General features: G+C 42.5%; 2 protein-coding genes across 3 annotated transcripts in view; one reads left to right on the top strand and one right to left on the bottom strand.

Moving 5' to 3' along the window:
- Nucleotides 1-19,626, top strand: part of ERCC6L (ERCC excision repair 6 like, spindle assembly checkpoint helicase) — a 48,334-nt gene extending 28,708 nt beyond the window's left edge. Inside the window, exon 2 of the mRNA XM_061179108.1 lies at nucleotides 15,945-19,626. Within this exon, the coding sequence (XP_061035091.1) occupies nucleotides 15,945-19,626 (3,682 nt within the window). The remainder of the gene's footprint in view (nucleotides 1-15,944) is intronic.
- The window catches only part of PIN4 (peptidylprolyl cis/trans isomerase, NIMA-interacting 4), an 85,767-nt gene that overhangs the window by 54,276 nt on the left and 3,628 nt on the right, over nucleotides 1-27,863 (bottom strand). The window contains exons 3-4 of one of the 2 annotated variants that reach the window (XM_061178770.1): nucleotides 23,013-23,132; nucleotides 22,450-22,625 (exon numbers count right to left, since the gene is read on the bottom strand). In XM_061178770.1, coding sequence (XP_061034753.1) covers nucleotides 22,467-22,625; nucleotides 23,013-23,132 — 279 coding nt within the window. In that variant the 3' untranslated portion in view covers nucleotides 22,450-22,466. Of the gene's footprint in view, nucleotides 1-22,449; nucleotides 22,626-23,012; nucleotides 23,133-27,863 lie in introns of those variants that run through there. The other variant, XM_061178771.1, reaches the window with a different exon arrangement.

The raw sequence follows: 27,863 nt of genomic DNA, 5'->3' as shown, positions 1-27,863 counted from the left end.
CCTGCAGTGGAAGCGTGGAGTCTTAACCACTGGACCACCAGGGAAGTCCCATGGTGGTTTGGTTTTATTTATTTATTTTTTATTTAAAAAAATATTTACTTATTTGGCTGTGCCAGGTCTTAGTTGCGGCACGCAGGATCTTCGTTGCGGCGTGCGGGATCTTTAGTTGCAGGATGTGGGATCTAGTTCCCTGACCAGGGATTGAACCTGGGCCCCCTGTATTCGGAGCACGGAGCCTTAGCCACTGGACCACGAGGGAAGTCCCTCAGTGCTTTTAAATGCAGCAGAAAGGTCAAGAAAGACCAAGAAGTGGCCATTGAGTTTGGCAATATGGAGGTCATTGGTGCCTTTGGTGAAAACAGTTGCATTAGGGTGCTTGGGTAAGAAGCCAAATTGCAGTGTGTTGAGTTATGACTCCCAGTTATGTGTGCCTTTAAACTGAGAGGCAGCAGTCTATGGGCAAAGCAGGCCCCCGTTTTTTTTTGACCCACCACCCAGATTCTATTATTAACATTTCACTATATTTGTTTTTATCACATATCTACTGTACCAATCCATCTTATTTTTTGGATGCATTTCAAAGTAAGTTGCAGACATCAGGATATTTCCTCCCGCTTCAGCATACTTACCATTAACTAGATTTCAATATTTTAGGGTTTTTTTTCTTTTGAAGTAAAATTTACATACCAAGAAATGGACACACCTTAAGTGTACATTTATTGAGTTTTGACAAATGCATACACCTGTGTAACCCAAACCCCTGTCAAGGTATAGAACATTATCATCACCCCAGAAAGTTCCCTTATGCCCCTTCCCAGGCAATCCCCACTCCCACCTTCTACCTCCAGAGGCAACCACTGCTCTGATGTTTTCTACCACAGATTAGTTTTGCCTATTACAGAACTTCACGTAAGTAAAAAAAATCACACTGCTTCTACTTTTATACCTGGCTTCTTTGGCTCAGCATAATGTTTTTGAGATTCATACATGTATGAATTCATGCATGCTTTCATACATATGGTAGTTCATTCTTTTCTGTTATCGAGTAGTATTCTATTATTTGAATATACCACAGATCGATAATTCAAGCTGATGGACAGTTGGGTTGTTTCCATTTTTTGGCTATTAAGAGTAAAGCAAGGGGACTTCCTGGCAGTCCAGTGGTTAAGACTTCGCCTTCCAATGTAGGGGGTGTGGGTTCAGTCCCTGGTCAGGGAGCTAAGATCCCACATGCCTTGGGGCCAAAAAAACCAAAACATGAAGCAGAAGCAATATTTTAACAAATTCAATAAAGACTTTAAAAATGGTCCACAATCAAAAAAAAATTAAAAAAAAAAGAGGGCTTCCCTGGTGGTGCAGTGGTTAAGAATCTGCCTGCCAATGCAGGGGACATGGGTTCGATCCCTGGTCCGGGAAGATCCCACGTGCTGTGGAGCAACTAAGCCCGTGGGCCACAACTACTGAGCCTGTGTTCTAGAGCCCATGAGCCACAACTGCTGGGCCCACGTGCCACAACTACTGAAGCCCGTGGTCCTAGAGCCCATATGCCGCAAGAAGAGAAGCCACCACAATGAGAAGCCCATGCACTGCAACGAAGAGTTGGCGGCAACGAAGACCCAATGCAGCTAAAAATAAATAAATAAATAAATTTTTAAAAAGTTTTTTTTTAAAAAAGAATAAAGCAATGTAGGGGGGTTTTGTTTGTTTGTTTTTTATTCTTAGATGTCCATCTCACAAATGGGGCTAAGCAGGGGAAAGCTAACTATTAAATAATTAGTAATACTTGCTATTTGACTGAAATGTGGACCATATTCTCTTCTAATTTATCCCAGAGGTTGCTATTTAATAATAAGTTTGTATTTATAAGTTATTATTATAAATTATTTTCCACTTTGGTTAAAATGATCACCCCTGGAAGTAAGGCCAAAAGGCGGCCATCTTCCCAGGTTAGTTCTATGATCCGTGTGTGTGTGTGTGTGTGTGTGTGTGTGTGTTTTGGTTGCATTGGGTCTTCATTGTTGCACGTGGGCTTTCTCTAGTTGTGGCGAGCAGGGGCTACTCTTCGTTGTGGTGCACTGGCTTCTCATTGCGGTGGCTTCTCTTGTTGCGGAGCATGGGTTCTAGGCGCGTGGGCTTCAGTAGTTGCAGCACGCAGGCTCAGTAGTTGCGGCATGCAGGCTTTAGAGCGCAGGCTCAGTAGTTGTAGTGCACAGGTTTAGGTTGCTCTGTGGCATGTGGGATCTTCCCGGACCAGGGCTCGAACCTGTGTCCCCTGCATTGGCAGGCAGATTCTTAACCACTCTACCACCAGGGAAGTCCCAGTGATCCAGGTTTTGATGGACTAGTTTCCAATACTGGCATTCAGGTCATCTGCAGTTTTTTCAAAAAATATATTTATTTATTTATTTGTTTGTTTGTGCCAGGTCTTACTTGTGGCAGGCAGGCTCCTTAGTTGTGGCTCACGGGCTCCTTAGTTGTGGCTCGCCGGCTCCTTAGTTGCAGCATGTGGGATCCTTAGTTGAGGTAGGTGGGCTCCTTAGTTGTGGCTTGCAGGCTCCTTAGCTGCGACTCACTGGCTCCTTAGTCACGGAATGCAGGCTCCTTAGTTGTGGCATGCGAACTCTTAGTTGTGGCATGCATGTGGGATGTAGTTCCCTGACCAGGGAACGAACCCGAGCCCCCTGCATTGGAAGTGCAGAGTCTTAACCACTGCGCCACCAGGGAAGTCCCCATCTGCAGTTTTTATGTCAGCCTCGCATGTTTTATTGATTCTGATTGAGAATCAAGACTTAACAATTGTGTATGATGTATCCACATGCATCTTGAGAAGGGGACTGGATACATAGAGATGTGTCAGGGAGCTCCTTATGAGGGGGCTGGATCAGGATAGGGGAACTGAGTTCTTTTTAAAAAATTTTTATTGAAATATAGTTGATTTACAATGTTGTGTTAGTTTCAGGTGTACAGCAAAGTGATTCAGATATATATATCTGAATTAGATTCTTTTAGATTCTTTTTTAGATTCTTTTCCATTATAGGTTATGGGGAACTGAGTTCTTGTGGGAAGGACAGCGATAACTCTACTCACATGGACTGAGATTAGCAAGACCAGGCTCCTATACCACTACCAGAGGCCCTGTGGCTGGTGGTCAGGTTAGAAAAGAGCAACTTCTGGTTGCTTTGCACGTGAAGCTGATAAAGTTTTATTGGGTTGGGGTCTTTGCATTTAGTTCCCTGTCTTGTCACATTCCAGAAGAACATCATAGGGAATGTTCCAAAGGGCCCTCCAGATTAAGGAAAACCTAGTGCTTGGCTCTGCAGTTTAAGCTTGTGTCTTTTCAGCTGCTGATTTGCAAACACTGCTGTGTTTAGCAGGGCTTAGCTTTTTGGCATATAGGTATAGCATGGCTAATTGGTTTCTCCTGGTAGGAAAACTTTGCAGCATCTAAGCCTGGCATTCCCTCTGTGGAGAGGAAATGCTTCGCAAGGTATCAGGCAAGGAATGGAAAGGTGGAAGATGGGATGGGATTGTTGAGATGTTAGTTGGCTGTGGTTGAGGAAGATTTTTGCATCCAGGGAAACAGAAAGTGCTTTTGGGCAGAGATGGTTTTAAGTGGCCACTTGGGCAGGATTTCTTAAGGCAAAGATCTTTAGGATGGGTTAGGACTCAGGGAATTAGCAGCTGGGCAGTTGTGCCAGTGAAAGGGTAGCTTTGCAGGTACAGGACTTGTAGCCCATGTTTAATGGTTGTGTCTTTTTCCTCCAGGAGTTGTTTGTATACAGTCTTTCCATATGTCCTTTAAAGCGTTCCTTAAAGGGAACCATATTCTAGGCATGTAATTTAGGGTACAATAATTAAAATGTAAAAATTTTTGTTTTGTTGTCCCTTGCTATGTAATTAAAACTCTCTTTTGGGTTGACAGTTTTGCATCTGAATAGTTCTTTAACATGTAAGCATCTTTTAAAAACTATTAAATTTTGGAAAAAATATTTGAGCCCATGAAGTATTAGCTGAGTTCTCCAGATCATTAGGGATCCTGTGCATTATAGATGGACACATGATTGCAGTGGTAGTAAAAATGACATGTTTTCCTTCCAAGCCCAGGATTAAAGGTTAAGTGGCTAAATCAAACTGTATTACAGAAAGCATTGTAGTCTTGTAAATAACAAGATATCCAGAGCAGTGCTAAAAAAACAGATTTCATTTTTTTCCTCCGATTCCATTATAGGGAAAGAATACCATCCTAGGTCTAACTTTGTTGTTGGAGCAGACAGGGTGGAGGGGAAGAGCTGAGATGCAGTATTAGATCTGCTAACTAGAGTGTTCCAGGGACTGGGAAGGTAGTTTGGCTGACAGCAGGGGGGGTTTGACCCAGCCAGAAAGTGGTTGTGTCCAACGAATACTGAAAATTCCAGTTGTGGTTCAGGCAGAAGGTTGACAAATGTGGGAGTTCCAGAGGATGGGTAGAAAGAACCCAGCAGTATGAGTCTTGGGCTGGTGGTAAGAAGTCTAGGCAGGCAGTCGCCATTTTAGAGGTTGGTGCATGATTATGGGGACTCTGGCCAAAAGCTAGGGTTCAGGGGCAGCACTTTTCTCTCTGGGGAGGAGGCCTGGCTGGAGTTAGAAGCCCAGGCTTCATAGGGGTTCAGGATACTGGGTAGATGACCGGTTCAGGAACTTGGAGACAATCTAATAGTAATAAAAAATGACATAGACCAAGGCAGAAGACCAGTTATCCAGATGAAGACACCCTGGGGGTGAGAAGGGCCAGGACGAAAGGGAGAACACTGAATGGGTTCAGGGTCTGGCTCTCAGGTAGAGGAGCCTAGTGGTCACCACTATGGCATCATGTTCGAGATCAGAGTAACAGGGAATGTAACTTAATTCTAAAGCCCACCAGAGTAGGGGCGGTGGGCAGCTAACCTGCCAGGGTAGGAATGGCAGAGTTTTGTAGCCAGTGGGCTCTTTGTTTCTTCATCTTTTCATTCACCTGACTTTAATGAGTGTCTGCTCTAAGACCTGATCCCTATCCCTGTTATCAAGGAGTTCACAGGCAGATACACAAGCAGGCAGACACACAAATGGATAATTTTTTTAAACAAACTTTTAATTTTAGAGTAGTTTTAGATTTACAGGAATATCACAAAAATAGTACAGAGAGTTCCCATATACCCCACACCTAGTTTCCCCTATTGTTAACATCTTACATTCATTTGGTACATTAATTACAGTTAATAAACCAATACTGATACATTATTATTAACTAAATCTATACTTTATTTGGATTTCCTTAGTTTTTACCTAATGTCCTTTTTCTGTTCCAGCATCCTATCTAAGACACCACATTACGTTTAGTCATCTGTCTCTTTAGGTTCTTCTTGCCTGTGACAGTTTCTTAGACTTGCCGTGTTTTTGATGACCTTGACCATTTTGAAGAGTACTGATCAGGCAGTTTGTAGACTGTTCCCCCAGCTGGGATTTGTCAATGTATTTTCTCATGATTAGACTGGGGTTTTTGGTTTGGGGCGGGGTTGGGGGGAAGACTACAGAGGTAAAGTACCCTTCTCATTAAATCGTATCAAGGGTACGTACTACCCACATGACATATCACTGTTGATGTTGACTGTAATCACCTGGCTGAGGTACTGTTTGCCAGGTTTCTTCACTTTATTTTTTTTGTTTTGTTTTGGTTTTTGGTGTTTTTTTTTTTTTGGCTGCACTGCACGGCTTGTGGGATCAAACCGTGCCCCCTGCAGTGGAATCCTAACCACTGGACCACCAGGGAATTCCCAGTTTCTTCACTTTAAAGTTACTCTTTCCCCCACTGCACCTTTCCATACTGTACTCTTTGGAAGGATGTTACTACATGCACTCCACAGCTAAGGAGCAGGAATTATGCTCCATCTTCTTGAGGGTGGAGTATCTACATAAATTATTTGAAATTCTTCTGTATGGGAGGTTTGTCTTATCTCCTATATGTATTTATTCACTCATTTACATTAGTATGGACTCATAGATATTTATTTTATACTTTGGGTTATAATCCAGTACTACTTTATTTTTTTGCTCAAATTGTTCCAGCTATGACCATTGGGAGCTCTTTCATTTGGCTCCTGTGTCTCTTTGACATACTCCCATCATTGTGGTGTGTTGTTTGTTTTTTGTTTGCTTGTTTTGAGTACTTCCTTACTTTCTGACAGTACAAGATGCTCCAGGCTCATCTTATAGATTTTTTTTTGAATTTTATTTTACTTTTTATACAGCAGGTTCTTATTAGTTATCTATTTTATACATATTAGTGTATATATGTCAATCCTAATCTCCCAATTCATCCCACCACCACCACACCCCACCCCCGCCACTTCCCCCCACCTTGGTGTCCATATGTTTGTTCTCTACATCTGTGTCTCTGCCCTGCATACCAGTTCATCTGTACCATTTTTCTAGGTTCCACATATATGCATTAATATACAATATTTGTTTTTCTCTTTCTGACTTACTTCACTCTGTATGACAGTCTCTAGATCCATCCACGTCTCTACAAATGACCCAGTTTCATTCTTTTTTATGGCTGAGTAATATTCCATTGTATATATGTACCACATCTTCTTTATCCATTCATCTGTCAATGGGCATTTAGGTTGCTTCCATGACCTGGCTATTGTAAATAGTGCTGCAATGAGAATTGGGGTGCATGTGTCTTTTTGAATTATGGTTTTCTCTGGGTATATGCCCAGTAGTGGGATTGCTGGGTCATATGGTAATTCTATTTTTAGTTTTTTAAGGAACCGCCATACTGTTCTCCATAGTGGCTGTATCAATTTACATTCCCACCAACAGTGCAAGAGGGTTCCCTTTTCTCCACGCCCTCTCCAGCATTTGTTGTTTGTAGATTTTCTGATGATGCCCATTCTAACTGGTGTGAGGTGATACCTCATTGTAATTTTGATTTGCATTTCTCTAATAATTAGTGATGTTGAGCAGCTTTTCATGTGCTTCTTGGCCATCTGTATGTCTTCTTTGGAGAAATGTCTATTTAGGTCTTCTGCCCATTTTTTGATTGGGTTGTTTGTTTTTTTAATATTGAGCTGCATGAGCTGTTTATATATTTTGGAGATTAATCCTTTGTCCATTGATTCGTTTGCAAATATTTTCTTCCATTCTGAGGGTTGTCTTTTCATCTTTTTTGTATGTAGTTTCCTTTGCTTTGCAAAAGCTTTTAAGTTTCATTAGGTCCCATTTGTTTATTTTTGTTTTTATTTCCATTACTCTAGGAGGTGAATAAAAAAAAATTTGCTGTGATTTATGTCAAAGAGTGTTCTTCCTATGTTTTCCTCTAAGAGTTTTATAGTGTCCGGTCTTACATTTAGGTCTCGAATCCATTTTGAGTTTATTTTTGTGTATGGTGTTAGGGAGTGTTCTAATTTCATTCTTTTACATGTAGCTATCCAGTTTTCCCAGCACCACTTATTGAAGAGGCTGCCTTTTCTCTATTGTATATTCTTGCCTCCTTTATCGAAGATAAGGTGACCATATGTGTGTGGGTTTATCTCTGGGCTTTCTATCCTGTTCCATTGACCTATATTTCTGTTTTTGTGCCAGTACCATATTGTCTTGATTACTTTAGCTTTGTAGTATAGTCTGAAGTCAGGGAGCCTGATTTCTCCAGCTCCATTTTTTTTCCCTCAAGACTGCTTTGGCTATTCGGGGTCTTTTGTGTCTCCATACAAATTTTAAGATTTTTTTGTTCTAGTTCTGTAAAAAATGCCACTGGTATTTTGATAGGGATTGCATTGAATCTGTAGATTGCTTTGGGTAGTATAGTCATTTTCACAATATTGATTCTTCCAATCCAAGAACATGGTATATCTCTCCATCTGTTGCTATCATCTTTAATTTCTTTCATCAGTGTCTTATAGTTTTCTGAGTACAGGTCTTTTGTCTCCCTAGGTAGGTTTATTCCTTGGTATTTTATTCTTTTTGTTGCAATGGTGAATGGGATTGTTTCCTTAATTTTTCCTTCTGATTGTTCATTGTTAGTGTATAGGAATGCGAGATATTTCTGTGCATCTTATAGATTTCTTGCCACAGCCCTAGAATCAGCCATTTTTCCAAGGAGGCCCGGTTCTTTTTATTGGCAAATGGTATTAGAAACCAAGATATGGGTGCTACCTGGAGGGGTGGGATAGGGAGGGTGGGAGGGCGATGCAAGAGGGAGGGGATATGGGGATATATGTATACGTATAGCTGACTCACTTTGTTATACAGCAGAAACCATTGTAAATCAATTATACTCCAATAAAGATGTTAAAAAAAAGATATGGGTGCTAAGTGTACTTGTTGCTGCTGGGGTTTCTTTGCTTCTAGGCCCTCTTAGCTGACAGAGCAAGGAAATATGTGTATATACTAACCCATGTGTATACACAGGTCTGTAAATATTTCTAGGTGTAACTATCTGTATTTATGTTGAACGTGGGTTTGTACTGATGTCTCCAACTCTGATCCATTACCACATGGATCATTCTAACCTCCTCTTGCCAATCTGTAAAATCCCACTCCAACAGTCAGAAACCTGGCTCCCACTATCTGCCATCCATTTACTTAATTCTTCAGCTCTAGTATACATGCATTGCAGTATCAGAATTGTTAGCTTATAACCCCCATGGGAAACAACTTTATCCACTAGAGTACATGCTTATGTTGTTTCTTTTGGTTTTAGTCTTACAGACTTCATTCATTTCCTAGGTTACTTAGGTCAGCACCTTTTCCCTCCACCCCCTTCAATGAGGTTTTTTCATACATTTGTAATACAGCTAGATTGTTTTGTAATGATTTTAATACAATATGTTAAATGTACTGATAGAGATGAACACATAGAGGAGTACTGAGGTGGAACAACTGATCCAGATGGGGGATAGGGTAGGGATGAAAGGCATCCTAGAGGAACTGCAGGTGAGGCCTGATCTTAAAGCAGCTCTTAAAGTGTGGTCTCTGGACCAGAAGCATTAGCATTACATGGGAACTGTATAGAACTACAAATTCCTGGGCCTCACTACAGAATCAGAAAATCTGGTGTTGGGGTCCAGCAATCTGTGTTTTAACAAGCCCTCCAGGAGATTCTACAGAACATTGAGAATCCCTGTCTTAAAGAATGAGTTCAGGACTTCCCTGGTGGCGCAGTGGTTAATAATCTGCCTGCCAATGCAGGAGACACGGGTTTGAGCCCTGGTCCAGGAAGATCCCACATGCCGCAGAGCAACTAAGCCTGTGTGCCACAACTACAGAGCCTGTGCTCTAGAACCCGTGAGCCACAACTACTGAGCCCGTGCACCGCAACGAAGAGGAACCCCTGGCTCGCCGCAGCTAGAGAAAGCCTGCGCTCAGCAATGAAGACCCAATGCAGCCATAAATAAATAAATAAATATTTTTTTTTTAAAAAAAGAATGAGTTCATTGAGGTAAGCTTGGTGAAAGGAGAGGAGTGTACTCCAGAAAAGGAAGGTGGTGTGAGCTTAAGCTTTACAGGCCATAACACAGTATGATGGGCATAAGGGGTTAAAATAAAATGTTTGAGGCAGGAGGTGGCAGAAGTTAAGGCAGAGAGGTCAGCAGTTCCTGGCTGTATCAGTCAGGGCTTGGAATGCCAAGCTAAGGAGCTTAAACTTCATTCTGTAGGCCATAGGAAGCCACTGAAGATTTTTTTTTTTTCGCTGCTTTGGGTCTTGCTGTGCATGGGCTTTCTCTAGTTGCGGCGAGCGGTGGCTACTTTTCGTTGCGGTGCTCGGGCTTCTCATAGCAGTGGCTTCTCTTGTTGCGGAGCACAGGCCCTAGAGCACACAGGCTTCAGCAGTTGCGGTGCGTAGGCTCAGTAGTTGTGGCTCGCGGGTTGTGGAGCGCAGGCTCAGTAGTTGTGGCACATGGGGTTAGTTGCTCCACGGCATGTGGGATCTTCCTGGACCAGGTATCGAAGCCGTGTCCCCTGCATTGGCAGGCGGATTCTTAACCACTGCACCACCAGGGAAGTCCCAAGATTTTTTTTTTGTTTTGTTTTGTTAACAGCTTTGTTGAGGTATCATTCTCATACCATACATTTCACCGATTTAAAATGTACAATTTAATAATTTTTAGTATGTTCACAGAGTTGTGCACCCATCACCACAATTAGTTTTAGAACATTTTCATCACCCCGAAAGAAATTCCTTACCCTTTAGCCATCATACGCACCACCCCCAAGTCCATGAATCCCCCAGCCCCCCAGCCCATGGCAACCACTAATCTACTTTTTCTGTGAATTTGCCTGTTCTGGACATTTCATATAAATGGAATCATAAAATGTGTGGCCTTTTGTGACTGGCTTTTTTTTGTATGTATAGTTGATATACAGTATTATGTAAATTACAGATGTACGATATAGTGATTCACAATTTTCAAAGGTTATACTCCATTTATAGTTATTATAAAATATTGGCTATATTCCCTGTATTGTACAATATATCATTGTAGCTTATTTTATACCTAATAGTTTGTACCTCTTAATCCCCTACCCCTATATTGTCCCTCCCCCATCCCTCTCCCCACTGGTAACCACTAGTTTGTTCTCTGCATCTGTGAGTGACTGGCTTATTATTTCATGCAGCAAAATGTTTCCATGACTCATTCATGCTGTAGCATGAATCAGTATTTCATTCCTTTTTATGGCTGCATAATATTCCATTGTGTGGATATACCACATTTTTATCTATTCATCAGTTGATGGACATTTGTGATACTTCCCCTTTTGGCTTTGTGAATAATACAATACTGCTATGAACATTCATGTACAAGATTTTCTGTGATCAAATGTTTTCATTTCTCTTGAGTATGTACCTGGGAGTAGAATTCCTAAATCACATGGTAACTCTATGTGTAACTTTTTGAGGAACTGACAGACTAATTTCCAAAGCAGCTGCACCATTTTACATTCCTACCAACAGTGTTATAGAGTTCCAATTTTTCCACGTTGCTGCCAACACTTGGTATTTTCTCTCTTTTTGATTCTAGCCATCCTAATGGGCATGAAGTGGTATCATTGTGGTTTTGGTTTGCATTTCCCCTGATGACTAATGATGTTGAGCATCTTTTCATGTGGTTATTGGCTATTTGTATATCTTCTTTGGAGAAATGTCTAGTCAGATCCTTTGACCACCTTAATTGGGTTATTTGTCTTTTTTTTTTTTTTTTTTTTTGGCCGCGCTGTGCGGCTTGTGGGATCCTAGTTCCCTGACCAGGGATCGAACACGGGGCCACAGCACTGAAAGCGCTGAGTCCTGACCACTGGACCACTGGACCACCAGGGAAGTCCCTATTTGTCTTTTAATTATTGAGTTCTTAGAGTTCTTTATATATTCTAGGTAAAAATCCTTTATCCAGGTACAAGATTTGCAAGTATTTTCTCTCATTCCTTTGGTTGTCTTTTCACTTTCTTCATGGTATCCTTTGAAGCACAAAAGCTTTTAGCTGTTTTTTAAAAAATATTTTATTTATTTATTTATTTGGTTGTACCAGGTCTTAGTTGTGGCATGCAGGTTCTTCAGTTGTGGCATGCATGTGGGATCTAGTTCCCTGACCAGGGATCAACCCGGGTCCCCTGCATTGGGAGTGTGGAGTCCTATCCACTGGACCACCAGGGAAGTCCCCAAGTTTTTAGCTTTTATGAAGCCCAATTTATTTTTCCCTTTGGTTGCTTGTGTGTTTGGCATCATATCTAAGAAACCACTGCCAAATCCAAGGTCATGGAGATTTATACTTATATTTTCTTCTAAGAGTTTTGTAGTTTTAGCGCTTATATTTAGGTCTTTGATTCATTTTGAATTAATTTTTGTGTATGGTGTGAGGTCGGGGACCACTTTCATTCTTTTGCACATGGATATTTAGTTGAAAAGACTATCCTTTCCTCAGTGCATTGTTATGGCAATATCCCTTTCAAAATCTTACCAACTGTAAACCACTGAAGAATTTTAAGCAGAAGAGTGATGATTTCTTTTATGTTTTAAGACAATATCACTGGCTGCTATGTAGAGAATGTATTGGAGGGGCCAAGAGTGGATGTAGGGAGATCAGTGAGTAGGAAGTTGCAGTTATCCAATCCAGAGATGATGGTGACTTGGACCACAGTAGTAGTAAAGATGGGAGAGAAAGACACAGGTTATATTTGTTTTTGTTTGTTTGTTTGTTTTTTAACATCTTTATTGGAGTATAATTGCTTTGCACTGGTGTGTTAGTTTCTGCTGTATAACAAAGTGAATCAGCTATACATATACATACATCCCCATATCTCCTCCCTCTTGCATCTCCCTCCCACCCTCCCTATCCCACCCCTCTAGGTGGACACAAAGCACCAAGCTGATCTCCCTTTGCGATGCGGCTGCTTCCCACTAGCTATCTATTTTACATTTGGTAGTGTATATATGTCCATGCCACTCTCTCACTTCGTCCCAGCTTACCCTTCCCCCTCCCCGTGTCCTCAAGTCCATTCTCTATGTCTGCGTCTTTATTCCTGTCCTGCATCTAGGTTCTTCAGAACCATTTTTTTTTCTTTTTTAGATTCCATATATATGTGTTAGCATACGGTATTTATTTTTCTCTTTCTGACTTACTTCACTCTGTATGACAGTCTCTAGGTCCATCCACCTTGCTACAAATAACTCAATTTCGTTTCTTTTATGGCTGAGTAATATTCCATTGTATATATGTGCCACATCTTCTTTATCCATTCATCTGTCGATGAACATTTAGGTTGTTTCCATGTCCTGGCTATTGTAAATAGAGCTGCAATGAACATTGTGGTACATGACTCTTTTTTTTCAATTTTTAGGACCTTTATATAATTTTTTTCTGGAATATTTACATTAATGACACTTACCCATACAGTATAACCTAAGAATGTTTATCACCATTCATCTGACAATGTAATTTAACATACCAAGCAATCCTAATTAGTTTCATAGCTCTTTCTGAGATGGCTCAGGGGCCCTTTGGAAAACTCCAAGCTAGCTAGAGAAAGAAACTTACAATCTGTGGTCAAGAGCAGCTCAGTATTGCAGGAAACTTTGTTCTCTTAACAGAGGGCAAATCAAACTTCAGTCTTGCACCAGCTTACTTTTAACCATAAAGTTCACTTAATTAAATTCACTCTACTCTTAGCCAATCCTGATCACACACAAAACTCTCTTTTCCAAGGTTCCTTTTCCATGCACCTTCTACAAGTTTTATCTGTATTAGTTTAGAAATATAAAGCTTCAAGACATGATCATCCTCTTTCACACTTTCCTGGGTTCTGTGAGTCATTCTAGTGAATTATCGAAGCTGAAGGTGTCACAAGAACGCCTGAATTTATAGCCAGTCAATCAGAAGCGTGGTGGCTTGCGGAACCCCTGAGACTTGCAGCTGGCGTCTGAAGTGGGGGCAGCCTTGGAGTCTGACACTAACCCCAGGTGTTTAGAGTCAAGACTGAATCACAGTACACTCAGCTGAGTTTCCACCAGATTAATGGCTGAATGACTCTTTTTTAATTATGGTTTTCTCAGGGTATATGCCCAGTAGCAGGATTGCTGGGTCATATGGTAGTTCTATTTTTAGTTTTTTAAGGAACCTCCATACTGTTCTCCATAGTGGCTGTATCAATTTACATTCCCACCAACAGTGCAAGAGGGTTCCCTTTTCTCCACACCCTCTCCAGCATTTATTGTTTGTAGATTTTTTGATGATGGCCATTCTGACTGGTGTGAGGTAATACCTCACTGTAGTTTTGATTTGCATTTCTCTAATGATTAGTGATGTTGAGCATCCTTTCATGTGTTTGTTGGCAATCTGTATATCTTCTTTGGAGAAATGTCTATTTAGGTCTTCTGCCCATTTTTGGATTGGGTTGCTTGTTTTTTTTTTTTTTAAATATGTTTCTATTTGTTTTTTTTGTGTTTGTTTTTTGTTTTAATTAATTTATTTATCTTTGGCTGTGTTGGGTCTTCGTTTCTGTGCAAGGGCTTTCTCTAGTTGCGGCAAGCGGGGGCCACTCTTCATCGCGGTGCACGGGCCTCTCACTATCGCGGCCTCTCTTGTTGGGAGCACAGGCTCCAGATGCGCAGGCTCAGTAGTTGTGGCTCACGGGCCTAGTTGCTTCGCGGCATGTGTGATCCTCCCGGACCAGGGCTCGAACCCGTGTCCCCTGCATTGGCAGGCAGATTCTCAACCACTGCGCCACCGGGGAAGCCCTGTTTTTTTTGATATTGAGCTACATGAGCTGCTTGTATATTTTAGAGATTAATCCTCTGTCAGTTGCTTCATTTGCAAATATTTTCTCCCATTCTGAGGGTTGTCTTTTAATCTTGTTTATGGTTCCTTTGCTGTGCAAAAGCTTTTAAGTTTCATTAGGTCCCATTTGTTTATTTTTGTTTTTATTTCCATTGCTGTAGGAGGTGGGTCAAAAAGGATATTGCTGTGATTTACGTCATAGAGTGTTCTGCCTATGCTTTCCTCTAAGAGTTTTATAGTGTCTGGCCTTACATTTAGGTCTTTAATCCATTTTGAGTTTATTTTTGTGTATGGTGTTAGGGAGTGTTCTAATTTCATTCTTTTACATGTAGCTGTCCAGTTTTCCCAGTACCACTTATTGAAGAGGCTGTCTTTTCTCCATTGTGTATTCTTGCCTCCTTTATCAAAGATAAGGTGACCGTATGTGTGTGGGTTTATCTCTGGGCTTTCTATCCTGTTCCATTGATCTATATTTCTGTTTTGACACAGGTTATATTTGGAAAATAAAGTTAGTAGGGCTTGGGGGACTGTTGGCTAAGGGGTGAGGTGGTTAAAAAGAGGGAGAAGTCAAGGATGACTCATATTTGGTTTGGAGATCAAGGATTATCTTTAGATTTCTAGCTTGTATGGCTAAGTGGATGGTAGTGTCATTTATTACCACACAAATGGGGAAGCACGTTTATTTATTTATGCATTCATGCATGCTGCGCCAGGTCCCAGTTGTGGCACATGGGATCTTAGTTGTGGCATGCGGGCTTCTTGGTTGCAGCATGTGGACTCTTAGTTGTGGCATGCATGTGGGATCTAGTTCCCTGACCAGGGATCAAACCCGGACCCCCTGCATTGGGAGCACAGAGTCTTAGCCACTGGACCACCAGGGAAGTGCCGAGAAGCACGTTTTAAGAGGGGAAATAATAAGTTTAATTTGGGATTAATTGAATTGGAGGTGCATGTGAAACTTTCAAGTGGAGATGTCCAGAAGGTAGTTGGAATATGGGTCTAGACTAGAGCTTGAGGGCAAGCCCTGAGTTGGAGAAAGTGCTTTGGGAGTTATGAGCACATAGGTGGCAGTGGAAGCTCTGGGAGATGATGAGAGAGTAAAAGGAGTGAGAAGAGGGCCCAGGACTGAGCCCTTGTGGAGGAAGAATAGGAGCCTAAGAAGGACACAGAGAAGAAAGGGCCAGCGATGGGGGAGGAAACCAGGAGGAATCTATAGGAATCCGGTGGAAGGAGGGAATTGTAAGGAGAGAGTAATCAATAGTGTGAACAGAGGTCCAGAAAAATAAGGTCCGAGAAGTGCCCATGTATCTTCCTGTTTTCATGCTCCCACAATATAGGTTGGTTGGTTTGTTACTGTATGTGCAATAACCTTTGCACATACATTTCCTACAACTAGTGCCTGAAGTTGTTGCTGGCAGTGCCTGGTGGATATTTGTGTCTTCTTAAGTGGTGCCAGCTTTCATTGGCATCTTCTGTGCTAATCTTTCCCATCCTGAATTGAGGATATTGAAAGCTCAACTGTGGTTTGGATTCCAAAATGGACTCTAAAGTGTTCTTAGACTGAATGTTCAATCTGTTTCCTTTCTTTCTAATCTTCTACCTGTCAATCTCTCTCTATGTATATATATCTTTTTTTAAACTTTTTTTTTTTACAGATACGTGAAAGAGGCCAAAGAAGCAACTAAGAATGGAGATCTGGAAGAAGCACTTAAACTTTTCAATTTGGCAAAGGACATTTTTCCCAATGAAAAGGTGATGAGCAGAATCCAAAAAATACAGGAAGCCTTGGAGGAGTTGGCAGAACATGGAGATGATGAATTCACAGATGTGTGCAACTCTGGCCTGCTGCTCTATCGAGAACTGCACAACCAACTATTTGAGTACCAGAAGGAAGGTGTAGCTTTCCTATATAGCCTGTATAGGGATGGAAGGAGAGGTGGTATTCTGGCAGATGATATGGGATTAGGAAAGACTGTTCAAATCATCGCTTTCCTTTCTGGTATGTTTGATGCTTCACTTGTGAACCATGTGCTACTGATCATGCCAACCAGTCTCATCAGCACGTGGCTAAAAGAATTTGTCAAGTGGACCCCAGGAATGAGAGTCAAAACCTTTCACGGTCCTAGCAAGGATGAACGTACCAGAAACCTCAGTCGGATTCAGCAAAGGAATGGTGTCATTATCACCACATACCAAATGTTAATCAATAATTGGCAACAACTTTCCAGCTTGAATGGCCAAGAGTTTGTGTGGGACTATGTCATCCTTGATGAAGCACATAAAATAAAAACCTCATCTACCAAGTCAGCAATATGTGCTCGTGCAATCCCTGCCAGTAATCGCATCCTCCTCACAGGAACCCCGATCCAGAATAATTTACAAGAACTGTGGTCCCTGTTTGATTTTGCTTGTCAAGGGTCCCTGCTAGGAACATTAAAAACTTTTAAAATGGAGTACGAAAATCCTATTACTAGAGCAAGAGAGAAGGATGCTACCCCAGGAGAAAAAGCCTTAGGATTTAAAATATCTGAAAACTTAATGGCAATCATAAAGCCCTATTTTCTTAGGAGGACTAAAGAAGAGGTACAGAAGAAAAAGTCAAGCAACCCAGAGGTCCAGCTTAGTGAAAAGAGTCCAGATGTTGGTGCCATATGTGAAATGCCTTCCCTTTCCAGAAAAAATGATTTAATTATTTGGATACGTCTTGTACCTTTACAGGAAGAAATATACAGGAAATTCGTGTCTCTAGATCATATCAAGGAGTTGTTAATGGAGACACGCTCACCTTTGGCTGAGCTAGGTGTCTTAAAGAAGCTCTGTGATCATCCTAGGCTGCTATCTGCACGGGCTTGTGGTTTGCTGAATCTAGGAGCTGTCAAATTCTCTGTTCAAGATGAAATTGAAGGGGAAGATTCCTCAGATGTGGACCATATTGATCAAATAAGTGATGATGCACTGATGGAAGAATCTGGAAAAATGATATTTCTAATGGGCCTGCTTAAGAGACTGCGAGATGAAGGGCATCAAACTCTGGTGTTTTGCCAGTCAAGACGAATTCTAAACATCATCGAACGCCTGTTAAAGAATAGGCACTTTAAGATATTGAGAATCGATGGAACAGTTACTCATCTTGTGGAACGAGAAAAAAGAATTAGCTTATTCCAGCAAAATAAAGATTACTCTGTTTTTCTGCTTACCACTCAAGTAGGTGGTGTTGGCTTAACACTAACCGCAGCAAGTAGAGTGGTCATCTTTGACCCTAGCTGGAATCCTGCAACTGATGCTCAAGCTGTGGATAGAGTTTACCGAATTGGACAAAAAGAAAATGTTGTAGTTTATAGGCTAATCACTTGTGGAACTGTAGAGGAAAAAATATACAGAAGACAGGTTTTCAAGGACTCATTAATAAGACAAACTACTGGTGATAAAAAGAACCCTTTCCGATATTTTAGTAAACAAGAATTGAGAGAGCTCTTTACAATTGAGGATTTTCAGAACTCTGCAACCCAGATGCAGCTTCAGTCTTTGCATGCTGCTCAGAGGAGATCTGATAAGAAACTAGATGAACATATTGCCTTCCTGCACTCTTTGAGGATAGCTGGAATCTCAGACCATGATTTGATGTACACGCATGACCTATCTGTTAAAGAAGAGCTTGATGTGATCGAAGACTCTCACTATATTCAACAAAGGGTTCAGAAAGCTCAATTCCTTGTTGAATTCGAGTCTCAAAATACAGAGTTCTTAATGGAAAGACAAAAAGCTGGAAACGAGGGGATATGGCTGAGAGAACCTGTATTTCCTTCTCAAACAAAGAAGAAATGCCATGAATTAAATAAACCACAGCCTCGGCCTTCACCTCTTCTACCAACTCACCACACCCAGGAAGAAGAAATCAGTCCCCAAATGGCAAGTGTAATCATTGAGGATCTGCCCCAAGAGGGTGAAAAACAAGATCTCGCCAGGAGAAAGATGAACGTTACCACCCCACAAGATGGTAGGCACCCGTGTGCAAGTACATTTGATGCTGATTTTGTAGCTACTTTACCCAAGGGGTGTGAAGATGTAGAAGAAATTTGGACTGACTCTTTATCAGGAATGGCTCTCCAAAAAGAGGCATCACAAGAGGGGCCTATGCAGGAGGCACAGCAAGAGAGCCCTCAGGGAAGTTTCAATTTTTTACCTAGCAAGTCAGTCAGAGCTGATCTTGGGCCAAATCTAGATCAACTAGAGGAGGATGAGATTTTACATCACTGCAATCCCTGGCCTGCTAATCCCAAAACAAAGGAATATCAAAGGCCAGAATCGAATGTATCTGTTATTAAAATAGCTGATGATGACTTAGCAGCAGCCCACAGTGCACTACAGGATGCTCAAGTGAATGAGGCCAAGTTGGAAGAGGAACCTTTAGCGTCTTCAGCACAGTATGCATGTGACTTCAATCTTTTCTTGGAAGACTCTGCAGACAATGGACAAAAATTTTCCAGTCAGTCTTTGGAGCATGTGGAGAAAGAAAATAGCTTGTGTGGCTCTGCAGCTAATTCCAGAGCAGAGTCCGTGCATAGCAAAGCATGTCTCAGTGTGGATCTTTCTGAGAAAGATGATGAGCCAGAAGAAGTAGTAGTTAATGTGAAAGTCAGAAGAAAAGCTAGACGCATCGATTCAGATGATGAAGTTGAACATGATACTTTTATTACAGATACTTCAGGCACAAACCCATTCAACACATCTCCCTTCCCGTTTTTATCTGTAAAACAATTTGATGCCTCAACTCCCAAAAATGACGTCAGTCCACCTGGAAGGTTCTTTTCACCTAAAATATCTGATAGTTTAAATAAGTCTATAAACTCTAGAAGATCCCTGGCTTCTAGGAGGTCTCTTATTAATGTGGTTTTAGACCATGTGGAGGATATGGAGGAAAGACTTGACAATAGCAGTGAAGCAAAAGTTGCTGAAGATTACCTGGAGGAAGAAGTGGAGGAAAGCAGTGGTGAAGCCCCAGAGCATACAGAAGAAGATCCTTCCAGAGAAACACTGTCTTCAGAAAATAAGTCTAGCCGGTTAAGTACACCTAAGCCTGGTGCTCTGGCTCAGGAGACCTTTCCTGGTGACCCTGAGCCTTTGTCTGGTGGACAGTTGGTTGACTCTCCCCAGGATGAGGCACTGGAGGCTGCAGACGACTATGAGACTCTTGTCTTGCGTGGAAAAGAACTGAAAGAGTGTGGAAAAATACAGGAAGCCTTAGACTGCTTAGTTAAAGCACTTGACATAAAAAGCTCAGATTCTGAAGTCATGCTCATGACTTTAAGTTTGTATAAGCAACTTAATAAAACTTGAGAATATAACCTGTTTATTGTATTTTAAAACGAAACTGAGTATAAGGTAATTTGTTCCCATAATTGGATTCTTTGGGAGCATGAAGCATTCAGGCTTAAGGTGAGAGAAGTCAAAAAGGGAGTTTTTGTTTCCAACTTTTTTTTTTGTAAATTTTGCCTTTACCACCTGCTCCTGCTTTCTTCTGTACATATATTCTGGTATTCTGAGCACTAGGTTAATATTTCTTTACTCAAATATTCTTATATTTTTCTTTTAGGCATACTCTATAAACGTAATAGAACTGTGTTATTTCTAGAGAAATTTTTGTAACATTACTCTGGCCATTTTAAATTTTATTCTGAAAATGATCAATTTTGTATATCACAGTTCAGATAATATTAAAGTTACTTTTCATTTACTTTCAGTGAGATGATTGATATTGGCAAATGCATATAAAAATTCATTTTGGCAGAAGTTTGTCATTAGTATTCCAGATCTAAGACCCACTTAACATGCTATCGTAGGCTCTCGGTTCACTATAGCCGAAGACTGGCATAAGCTACCTGGTGCTGGGCTTCTTTATCACCGGCACCCTACCCTGGAGTCCCTTTGCCGACCATTTGGCCATCCTTCACTCACCACCAGCTGCATTCTGACACATGCTAGCACATTGTATCTTCGGGTTGTAGACTGAAAAGGAGTTTGATTCCCTCCCAGAAACATAAAGTGCAGCACAGCACTCTGTGCTCTGTCACTGGAGAATTTATCAAGTACTGACTATGTATTAGGTACTCTACATAGGTTTCTTGTTTAATCCTTTGAGGTCGAGGGTAGCATTTCCATATTTTAGTTGAGGAAATGGCTCAGTGAAGCTGTGACCTGCCCAAGATCACGCAGTAAGGGGTGAAATGGATTGTTAACCGTGTGTTACCTAGTGAAAAGCCACTATAATAACTGACCTGCTTTTTTTTTTTTTTTTAGCGCTTTAGTTTTTCATTATTTATTTATTTATTTTGGCTGCACTGGATCTTTGTTGCTGTGTGCAGGCTTTCTCCCGTTGCGGCGAGCGGTGGCTTCTCTTGTTGCGGAGCACGGGCTCTAGACATGCGGGCTTCAGTAGTTGTGTGCACGGGCTTAGTTGCTCCGAAGCATGTGGCATCTTCCCGGACCAGGGCTGGAACCCGTGTCCCCTGCATTGGCAGGCGGATTCTTAACCACTGCGCCACCAGGGAAGCCCCTAGGTTATTTATTGATAGTACAAAATTTTGCTCTTACCGAAAGAAATTATTACAGTTGCCCCTCAGTATCGAAGGGGGATTGCTTCCAGGACTCCCTGCGGATACCAAACTCCGCAGATGCTCAAGTCCCTCATATAAAATGGTGTAGTATTTACATATAACCTACACACATTCTCACATGTACTTTAAAATCATCTCTAGATTACTTATAATTACTTATAATACTTATAATACATATAATACTTATAATATTACTTATAATACAACATAAATATAAATTGTGAATAGTTTGTAGATACAATATAAGTGTTATGTGAATAGTTAGGCCTGTGCATGGCAAACTCAAGTTTTGCTTTTTGGAAGTTTCTGGAATTTTTTAATTAATTAATTAATTTTTGGCTGCGTTGGGTCTTCGTTGCTGCCCGTGGGCTTTCTCTAGTTGCAGCAAGTGGGGGCTACTCTTCGTTGCAGTGCATGGGCTTCTCATTGTGGTGGCTTCTCGTTGCGGAGCATGGGCTCTAGGCGCATGGGCTTCAGTAGTTGTGGTTCGTGGGCTGTAGAGCGCAGGCTCAGTAGTTGTGGCGCACGGGCTTAGTTGCTCCGCGGCATGTGGGATCCTCCTGGACCAGGGCTGGAACCCGTGTCCCCTGCATTGGCAGGCGGATTCTTAACCACTGCGCCACCAGGGAAGTCCAGCCCTGTAATTTTTTTTTTTAATTTTTATTTATTTATTTATTTATATTTTTGGCTGGTTGGGTCTTCGTTTCTGTGCGAGGGCTTTCTCTAGTTGCGGCAAGTGGGGGCCACTCTTCATCGCGGTGCGCGGGCCTCTCACCGTCGCGGCCTCTCTTGTTGCGGAGCACGGGCTCCAGACGCGCAGGCTCAGTAGTTCAGTAGTTGTGGCTCACGGGCCTAGTTGCTCTGCGGCATGTGGGATCTTCCCAGACCAGGGCTCGAACCCGTGTCCCCTGCATTGGCAGGCGGATTCTCAACCACTGCGCCACCAGGGAAGCCCCAGCCCTGTAATTTTTTAAAAAATATTTTTGATCTGCAGTTGGTTGAATCTGTGAATGCAGAACCGTGGATACAGACGACTGACTAATATTTTAGGGAGGGTGATGTGATTGAATATATGTCATTATTGAAAAAAGTCCCGGTGATAACACTGTGTGATTCAGCAATTCATAGTCTGCATCTAACTCCAGCTCACCGTTTCCCTACATGGACTGAATGGCTGTGGCGCACGGGCTTAGTTGCTCCACGGCATGTGGGATCTTCCCGGACCAGGGCTCGAACCCGTGTCCCCTGCATTGGCAGGTGGATTCTTAACCACTGCACCACCACGGAAGCCCCTAGAGATGGTTTCTAAATTAACTTATGGGATATACTGAGAATCAGATAAAGCAGTTCTCGGAGGGAAGGGACTAACAGGTTAAAAGGAGTCTGCTTGACTTATCTTAAAGAACCACTGACTGAATACCTACTGCCATGCACACCAACATTTACCCACCTGATTCTGCACCCACAAACCCACGATGACAGAGTTCATAAAATACAAGGATTATTCAACACCTTTTAAAGAAATAAACAATGTATAAAACACATGTAGTCTTTCATACAATTTTATTTTCTCCCTTCAACCATTATAATATGATACCCGAATTTTGTCTTAACTGGAGGGTCTGTAAACACAGGCTTATCCAGCACACTTATAGGCAAGGCGAATGCTGCTTCTTGAAATGGTCCCACCATGGACCCTCTGGTCATCCAACCCAAGTCGCCCTGAAAAACCCAAAAGATTTGTGATGTCAAGTGGCCCTGAAGAGGGCACAGTTCTACTGTAGCTTGAGAATTTCCCAACACGAATGCTAAGGTTCCTAGGTTTATTCATCTGGGCTGGAGAGAAGTAGGCTCGACAAGGACAAACAGGGCTGAACCCTGGGCTGAACATACAAACACAATGTTGCTGGGTGTCTGTTAGTTGTGCAAGTTTGGTTATGCCTAGGTTTAGACAAAGGTGACCCGTATTCAACTGTTCACAAGTTGGACATTTCTGCTTTTTTAAGATCTTTAAACTAAGATATGGCTAAAATTAATGGTGAAACAGAAATAATCCCTACTGCTGTGTGTCCTCCATGGGGGACATTTTAAATGATGAGTGCACCATACCCCTTGCCTGGCTTTATCTTCACTGTATTGTGTGGCCACTTCATTGAATTTCATTCCAGACTTTAACTTTTCCATGGCTTCCAAGATTTTTCCATGTTTTTCACACAGAATGTGTCTGACCTACAAGGAAAAAGTATGTTCACGTAATACATGGAGACCCAAATGATTCCTTTCCTCACAGTACAGCAGTCATGTCAGGACTACCCCCCACTAGTGAAAAAAACACATTCGCTCATGGCAATGGAAAATCCTGGAAGTCTGCCCAGTTGGGCGATGGCCACAAACCCATTTCCCATATCAAGACAATATCTCAGAACCCGGATTTAGATGGAAAATGGGCACCTGGCTGTGGGAAGCTCCCAGCCTTTACCATGTACCTCAATGGTAACAGGAGGAGGAAACATGATAATGGTTGAGAGCTTAGGTCCTGGAGTCAAATCCCCACTCTCCTGTATGATCTTAAGCATTTTTTTTTTTTTTAGGCTGTACCTCGCAGCATGCAGGATCTTAGTTCCCCAGCCCGGGATTAACCACTGAACCGCCAGGAAAGTCCCTTAGGCATGTTTTTAAACCTCTGAATGTTTCCCCATTTGTGCACTGAGATAACAGTACCTATATGTTCTCATAGGGTTATGAAGATTGAGATGATGCAGCTAGCACTCAATAAAGGTTAGCTATTATTTCATCAAAGTGGGGATGATATGAAAAAAACCCACCAGGAAATACTTTTCACCAAAAGAGGCCCAATGTATAAAGCCTCCCCACAATTTAACACTTTGAAAACGAATCATATGTTGAAGATTAAGAATACTTGACCCGGGGACTTCCCTGGTGGTGCAATGGTTAAGAATCCGCCTGCCGGGCTTCCCTGGTGGCGCAGTGGTTGAGAATCTGCCTGCCAATGCAGGGGACACGGGCTCGAGCCCTGGTCTGGGAAGATCCCACATGCCGCAGAGCCACTGGGCCCGTGAGCCACAACTACTGAGCCTGCGCGTCTGGAGCCTGTGCTCCGCAACAAAAGAGGCAGCGATAGTGAGAGGCCTGCGCACCGCGATGAAGAGTGGCCCCTGCTTGCTGCAACTGGGGAAAGCCCTCGTATAGAAAAACGAACACCCAACACAGCCAAAAATAAATAAAGTAATTAAAAAAAAAAAAGAAAAAAGAATTCGCCTGCCAATGCAGGGGACACTGGTTTGACCCCTGGTCAGGGAACTAAGATCCCACATGCCGCAGGGTAACTAAGCCTGCGTGCCACAACTACTGAGATTGCCCGCCTCAAGTAGAGCCCGTGTGCTGCAAAAACTACAGAGCGCACGCGCTCTGGAACCCATGCACAACTACAGACCCCGCGCACCCTGGAGCTTGCTCGCCACAACTAGAGAAGAGAAAACCCACACGCCACAACTAGAGAGAAGCCCGCGAGCCGCAATGAAAGATCCCGCGTGTCGCAACTAAGCCCCCACACAGCCAAAAATAAAATAAATAAATAAATAATAAATCTTTTAAAAAAAGAAAGAATACTCAACCCTAGAGAAGTATTCAAATGTAACCTATGTTTACATAAAGCCATGTTTTTAAAAAAATCACTATATCCTTAAAAATGATTTTGTCAAGATATCTGTTTTGTAGGATTTCCCATTTCTCGTTCAAATAGAATCCGTTATTCATTTCTTACTGTCGTGTACTAGGGTGGGGGCTAAAGGTGTCTCCCTATAGAGACAGACAAACCATGGCTGTCCTCAGGATTCAATTACTGAAACGGGGGGTGAGAGGATCCCTGACTGGAGGAGCGACACAGGAGATACAGACACAGCAAAGGAAAGAATGTATCAAAAAGTAGGGCTCAGGGAGGCAAACTTCTATAGAATGTGTCCAGCACTGTCCAGGGGAGACAGGGACAAACAATCTGGACACTAGAGAGAGACATGTTGGGGGACGAGGATGGTTTCTCAGACCTCATCTTGGCCTGGCTAAAACACCTTCTCGACTGCGTCCGTCTTTCCGATTCCACACTCACAAAGCAACCTTCTGGTTCAATGATTGGGAAAGTGCACAAAGCATTCATGATCACAGAAAGGGGATCCCATCCACCACTTTATAAATGAATAAACAAGTATTCTGCTTTAGACAGTTTGATGGGTTAGACATAATGAGTCTGTAGTACCTGTGGAGTTTGCAAGTGTGACCGACCAACTGGCAACTGTATGAGACTGGTGTCTTAGGAGAGACCAAGCTCCAGAGAGAATGTGGGAGTGATGAGCATGGAGGTAGTAGCTGACGCTATGGGAGGTGACGGATCACCCAGGGAGGCTACACAGACTGAGAAGAGGAGGAAAGCAGACTCAAGACATCCGTGGAGAATATCAATGTGTAAGCAATAAGCAAAGAAAGAAGCTCAACAAGCATGATAAAAACGAAGGGCCAGACAGGTAGAGAGAAAGGTGTGTTAAAAGAAACCAAGGCAAGAGAAAGTTTCAAGGAGGAAATGGTCAACACGGTTAAATGCTTCAGAGTGATCAGGTTAGGAGTACAATCAATTTAGCAATGATTGACTGAGGACCTTAGCAAAAGCTGTTTCAGAAGAGTAGTAAGTGCACAAGCCAGGCTGCAGCAACTGACTGAGGAAGTAACAGGAAGCAGGACGGTAATGCGGGTGGGTTTTCCCCAACTAACTGAGTTAGAAAAGAAGGAGAAAGGGCTCTAGTCAAAGGGAAAGGGTCACAGTCACGGATATATTTTAAAGATCCCTGGCTATATTTTCAGAATGAAGGGAAAGATGCAGTAAAGAGGGAAAGGTTGAAGACAGAGCAAAGAAAGAGGGTGGAGATAAATGAAGGAGCAAGGCTGGGCATTCAGAGCACTGCTGGAAAAATCAGTTAGCCTTAAAGGAAGAGAGGTGAGAGATGAGGGAGGTGTGGGTGAAGATAACTTTGTTGGTAGGGGTCTGGGAAGCCATGAGTTCGTGACTAAAGTTCTAGTTTCCATTTTCTTGTGACAGTTATAACAATATTTCAGTTATCGAGTACTTAATACTCGCTAGGCACTGTGCTAAGCGCTTTACATGTGTGATCTCATGAAGTCCTCACACCAACCCCATGAGACTGGATCAGTGTTTCTCAACCCTGGCAAATGTCAGAATCACACCAAGAGCTTCAAAAAAATATATCAAGGTCCAGTCCCCACCCGCCAGAGATTCTGAGGCAGCTGGTCTGGGGTGGGCCCCTAGGCATTGAGACTTTTAGAAGCTCTTCAGGTGAATCTGATGTACACAGGGGTTGAGAACCCTGGATGAAGTTGTCTGCTGACTGACTGGAGGAGGGTGGTGGATGGCTTGAGGTAAGTGGCAAAGGATCGCTGTGCAGTACTGAGGGCCCAGCTCAGGTTAGAGACCAGGAATCAGTGGCCCCAACCCCTGAGGCTGTGTAACTCTCCAGTGGGGCCCAGCAGTTCTGGGTCTGAGTGTAAAGAAAGTAGATAATTGGATTGATCCTGAGTTGTAGTCTGGCAGGTGGATGCAGTGGATGACCAAAAGGAAAAGAAGGTGGGGCTCCTTGATCCAGTGGTCAAACCCTTCCATCTAATTTCCAGCCTACAAGACATACAGGATTTGAAGAACAGACACGAGGCCTGAGAGAAGGTGAGGCGAACAGGGCAGGCCTGAGGGCCTGCCTGGAAGTCTGTGCGTGGAGAGGAACAGAACAGGATTGGGGGAGGTGGGAAGTGAGGGGAAGCAAGGAAGTTGTGGTCGGCAGGTGGGCTTCAGAATCTGGGCAGCTCTAGTGACACAGGGCAGGGGTGGGTTCCGGAGTGGGGTCTGAAGCAGAATAGCAGGATGTGGAAGGAGCCTAGACCCTAAAAGGCTGGAGGGTTTGGGGTCCCTCCCCTGCTGGGGCCTTCACAAACACTGGAGACAACCCAGCTGTACTCTAGCAGGTGAACAGTTCAACACACTACGGCACTTCCATTCCACGGAACACTACTCAGTAATACAAAGGAACAGACTATGGATACACACAACTGGAATGAAATCGCCAGAGAATTATGCTGAGCAGAAAAAAAGCCAATCCCGAAAGGTTACACACTGTATCATTTCACTCATATGGAAATCATAAAATTACAGAAATGGAGAAGAGATTAGTTGCTGCTATGGGGTCAAGGAGGGGGCAGGGGTAGGGGTGGGAGGGAAGTGGGTATCACTATAAAAGGGCAACAGGAGGAATCCCTGGGGTGATGGAAATATTCTGGATCTTGACTGTAGCAATGACAATCTCCTGGTTGTGCTAATGTACTAGGGTTTTGTAAGGTGTTACCATTGGGGAAACAGGGTAAAAAGTACATGTACATGTATAAAAGGTACATCTACCTTACAATAGAATGTGAGTCTAAAATTATCTCAAAAGGAAAAGCTTAACAAAAGAGTTTAATCCTAATTGACTTTCCTAGCTAATTACATGCCACTCCTTTCCATATACCTCAGGTATAGCCACACTGAACTTATTTTTTTCCAGAAAGGACAAGATGCCTCTTTAAAGCCATATGCAGTGGAGCAGTCTCTTAGGTTAGGTGCTTGTGAAAGTCAGCACATAACAGTCAAAATTACCCTACAACAACCCTTACGAATATGGTGTACTTGAAACCAACACGTCAGCCCTCAGTAAGCCCAACACAGCCTGTCTCCCCCACCTGTGTTGTAACAATGACCGCTTCTTCAGCTGGACCCCAGGACGAAGTAGCTGGCTTGCATTCAGGCACCATGTTTTATGAAAATTATCTTTGGATACCAGAATCCCACTTTACACGGTTGGATGTTCATACGCGAATGGAGGTCGACTATGGAAAAGCAAATTCATG

This window comes from Eubalaena glacialis, chromosome X, assembly GCF_028564815.1.
Source record: "Eubalaena glacialis isolate mEubGla1 chromosome X, mEubGla1.1.hap2.+ XY, whole genome shotgun sequence".
Taxonomy (NCBI): Eukaryota; Metazoa; Chordata; class Mammalia; order Artiodactyla; family Balaenidae; genus Eubalaena; species Eubalaena glacialis.
This window is presented reverse-complemented; position numbering and strand designations above follow the sequence as displayed.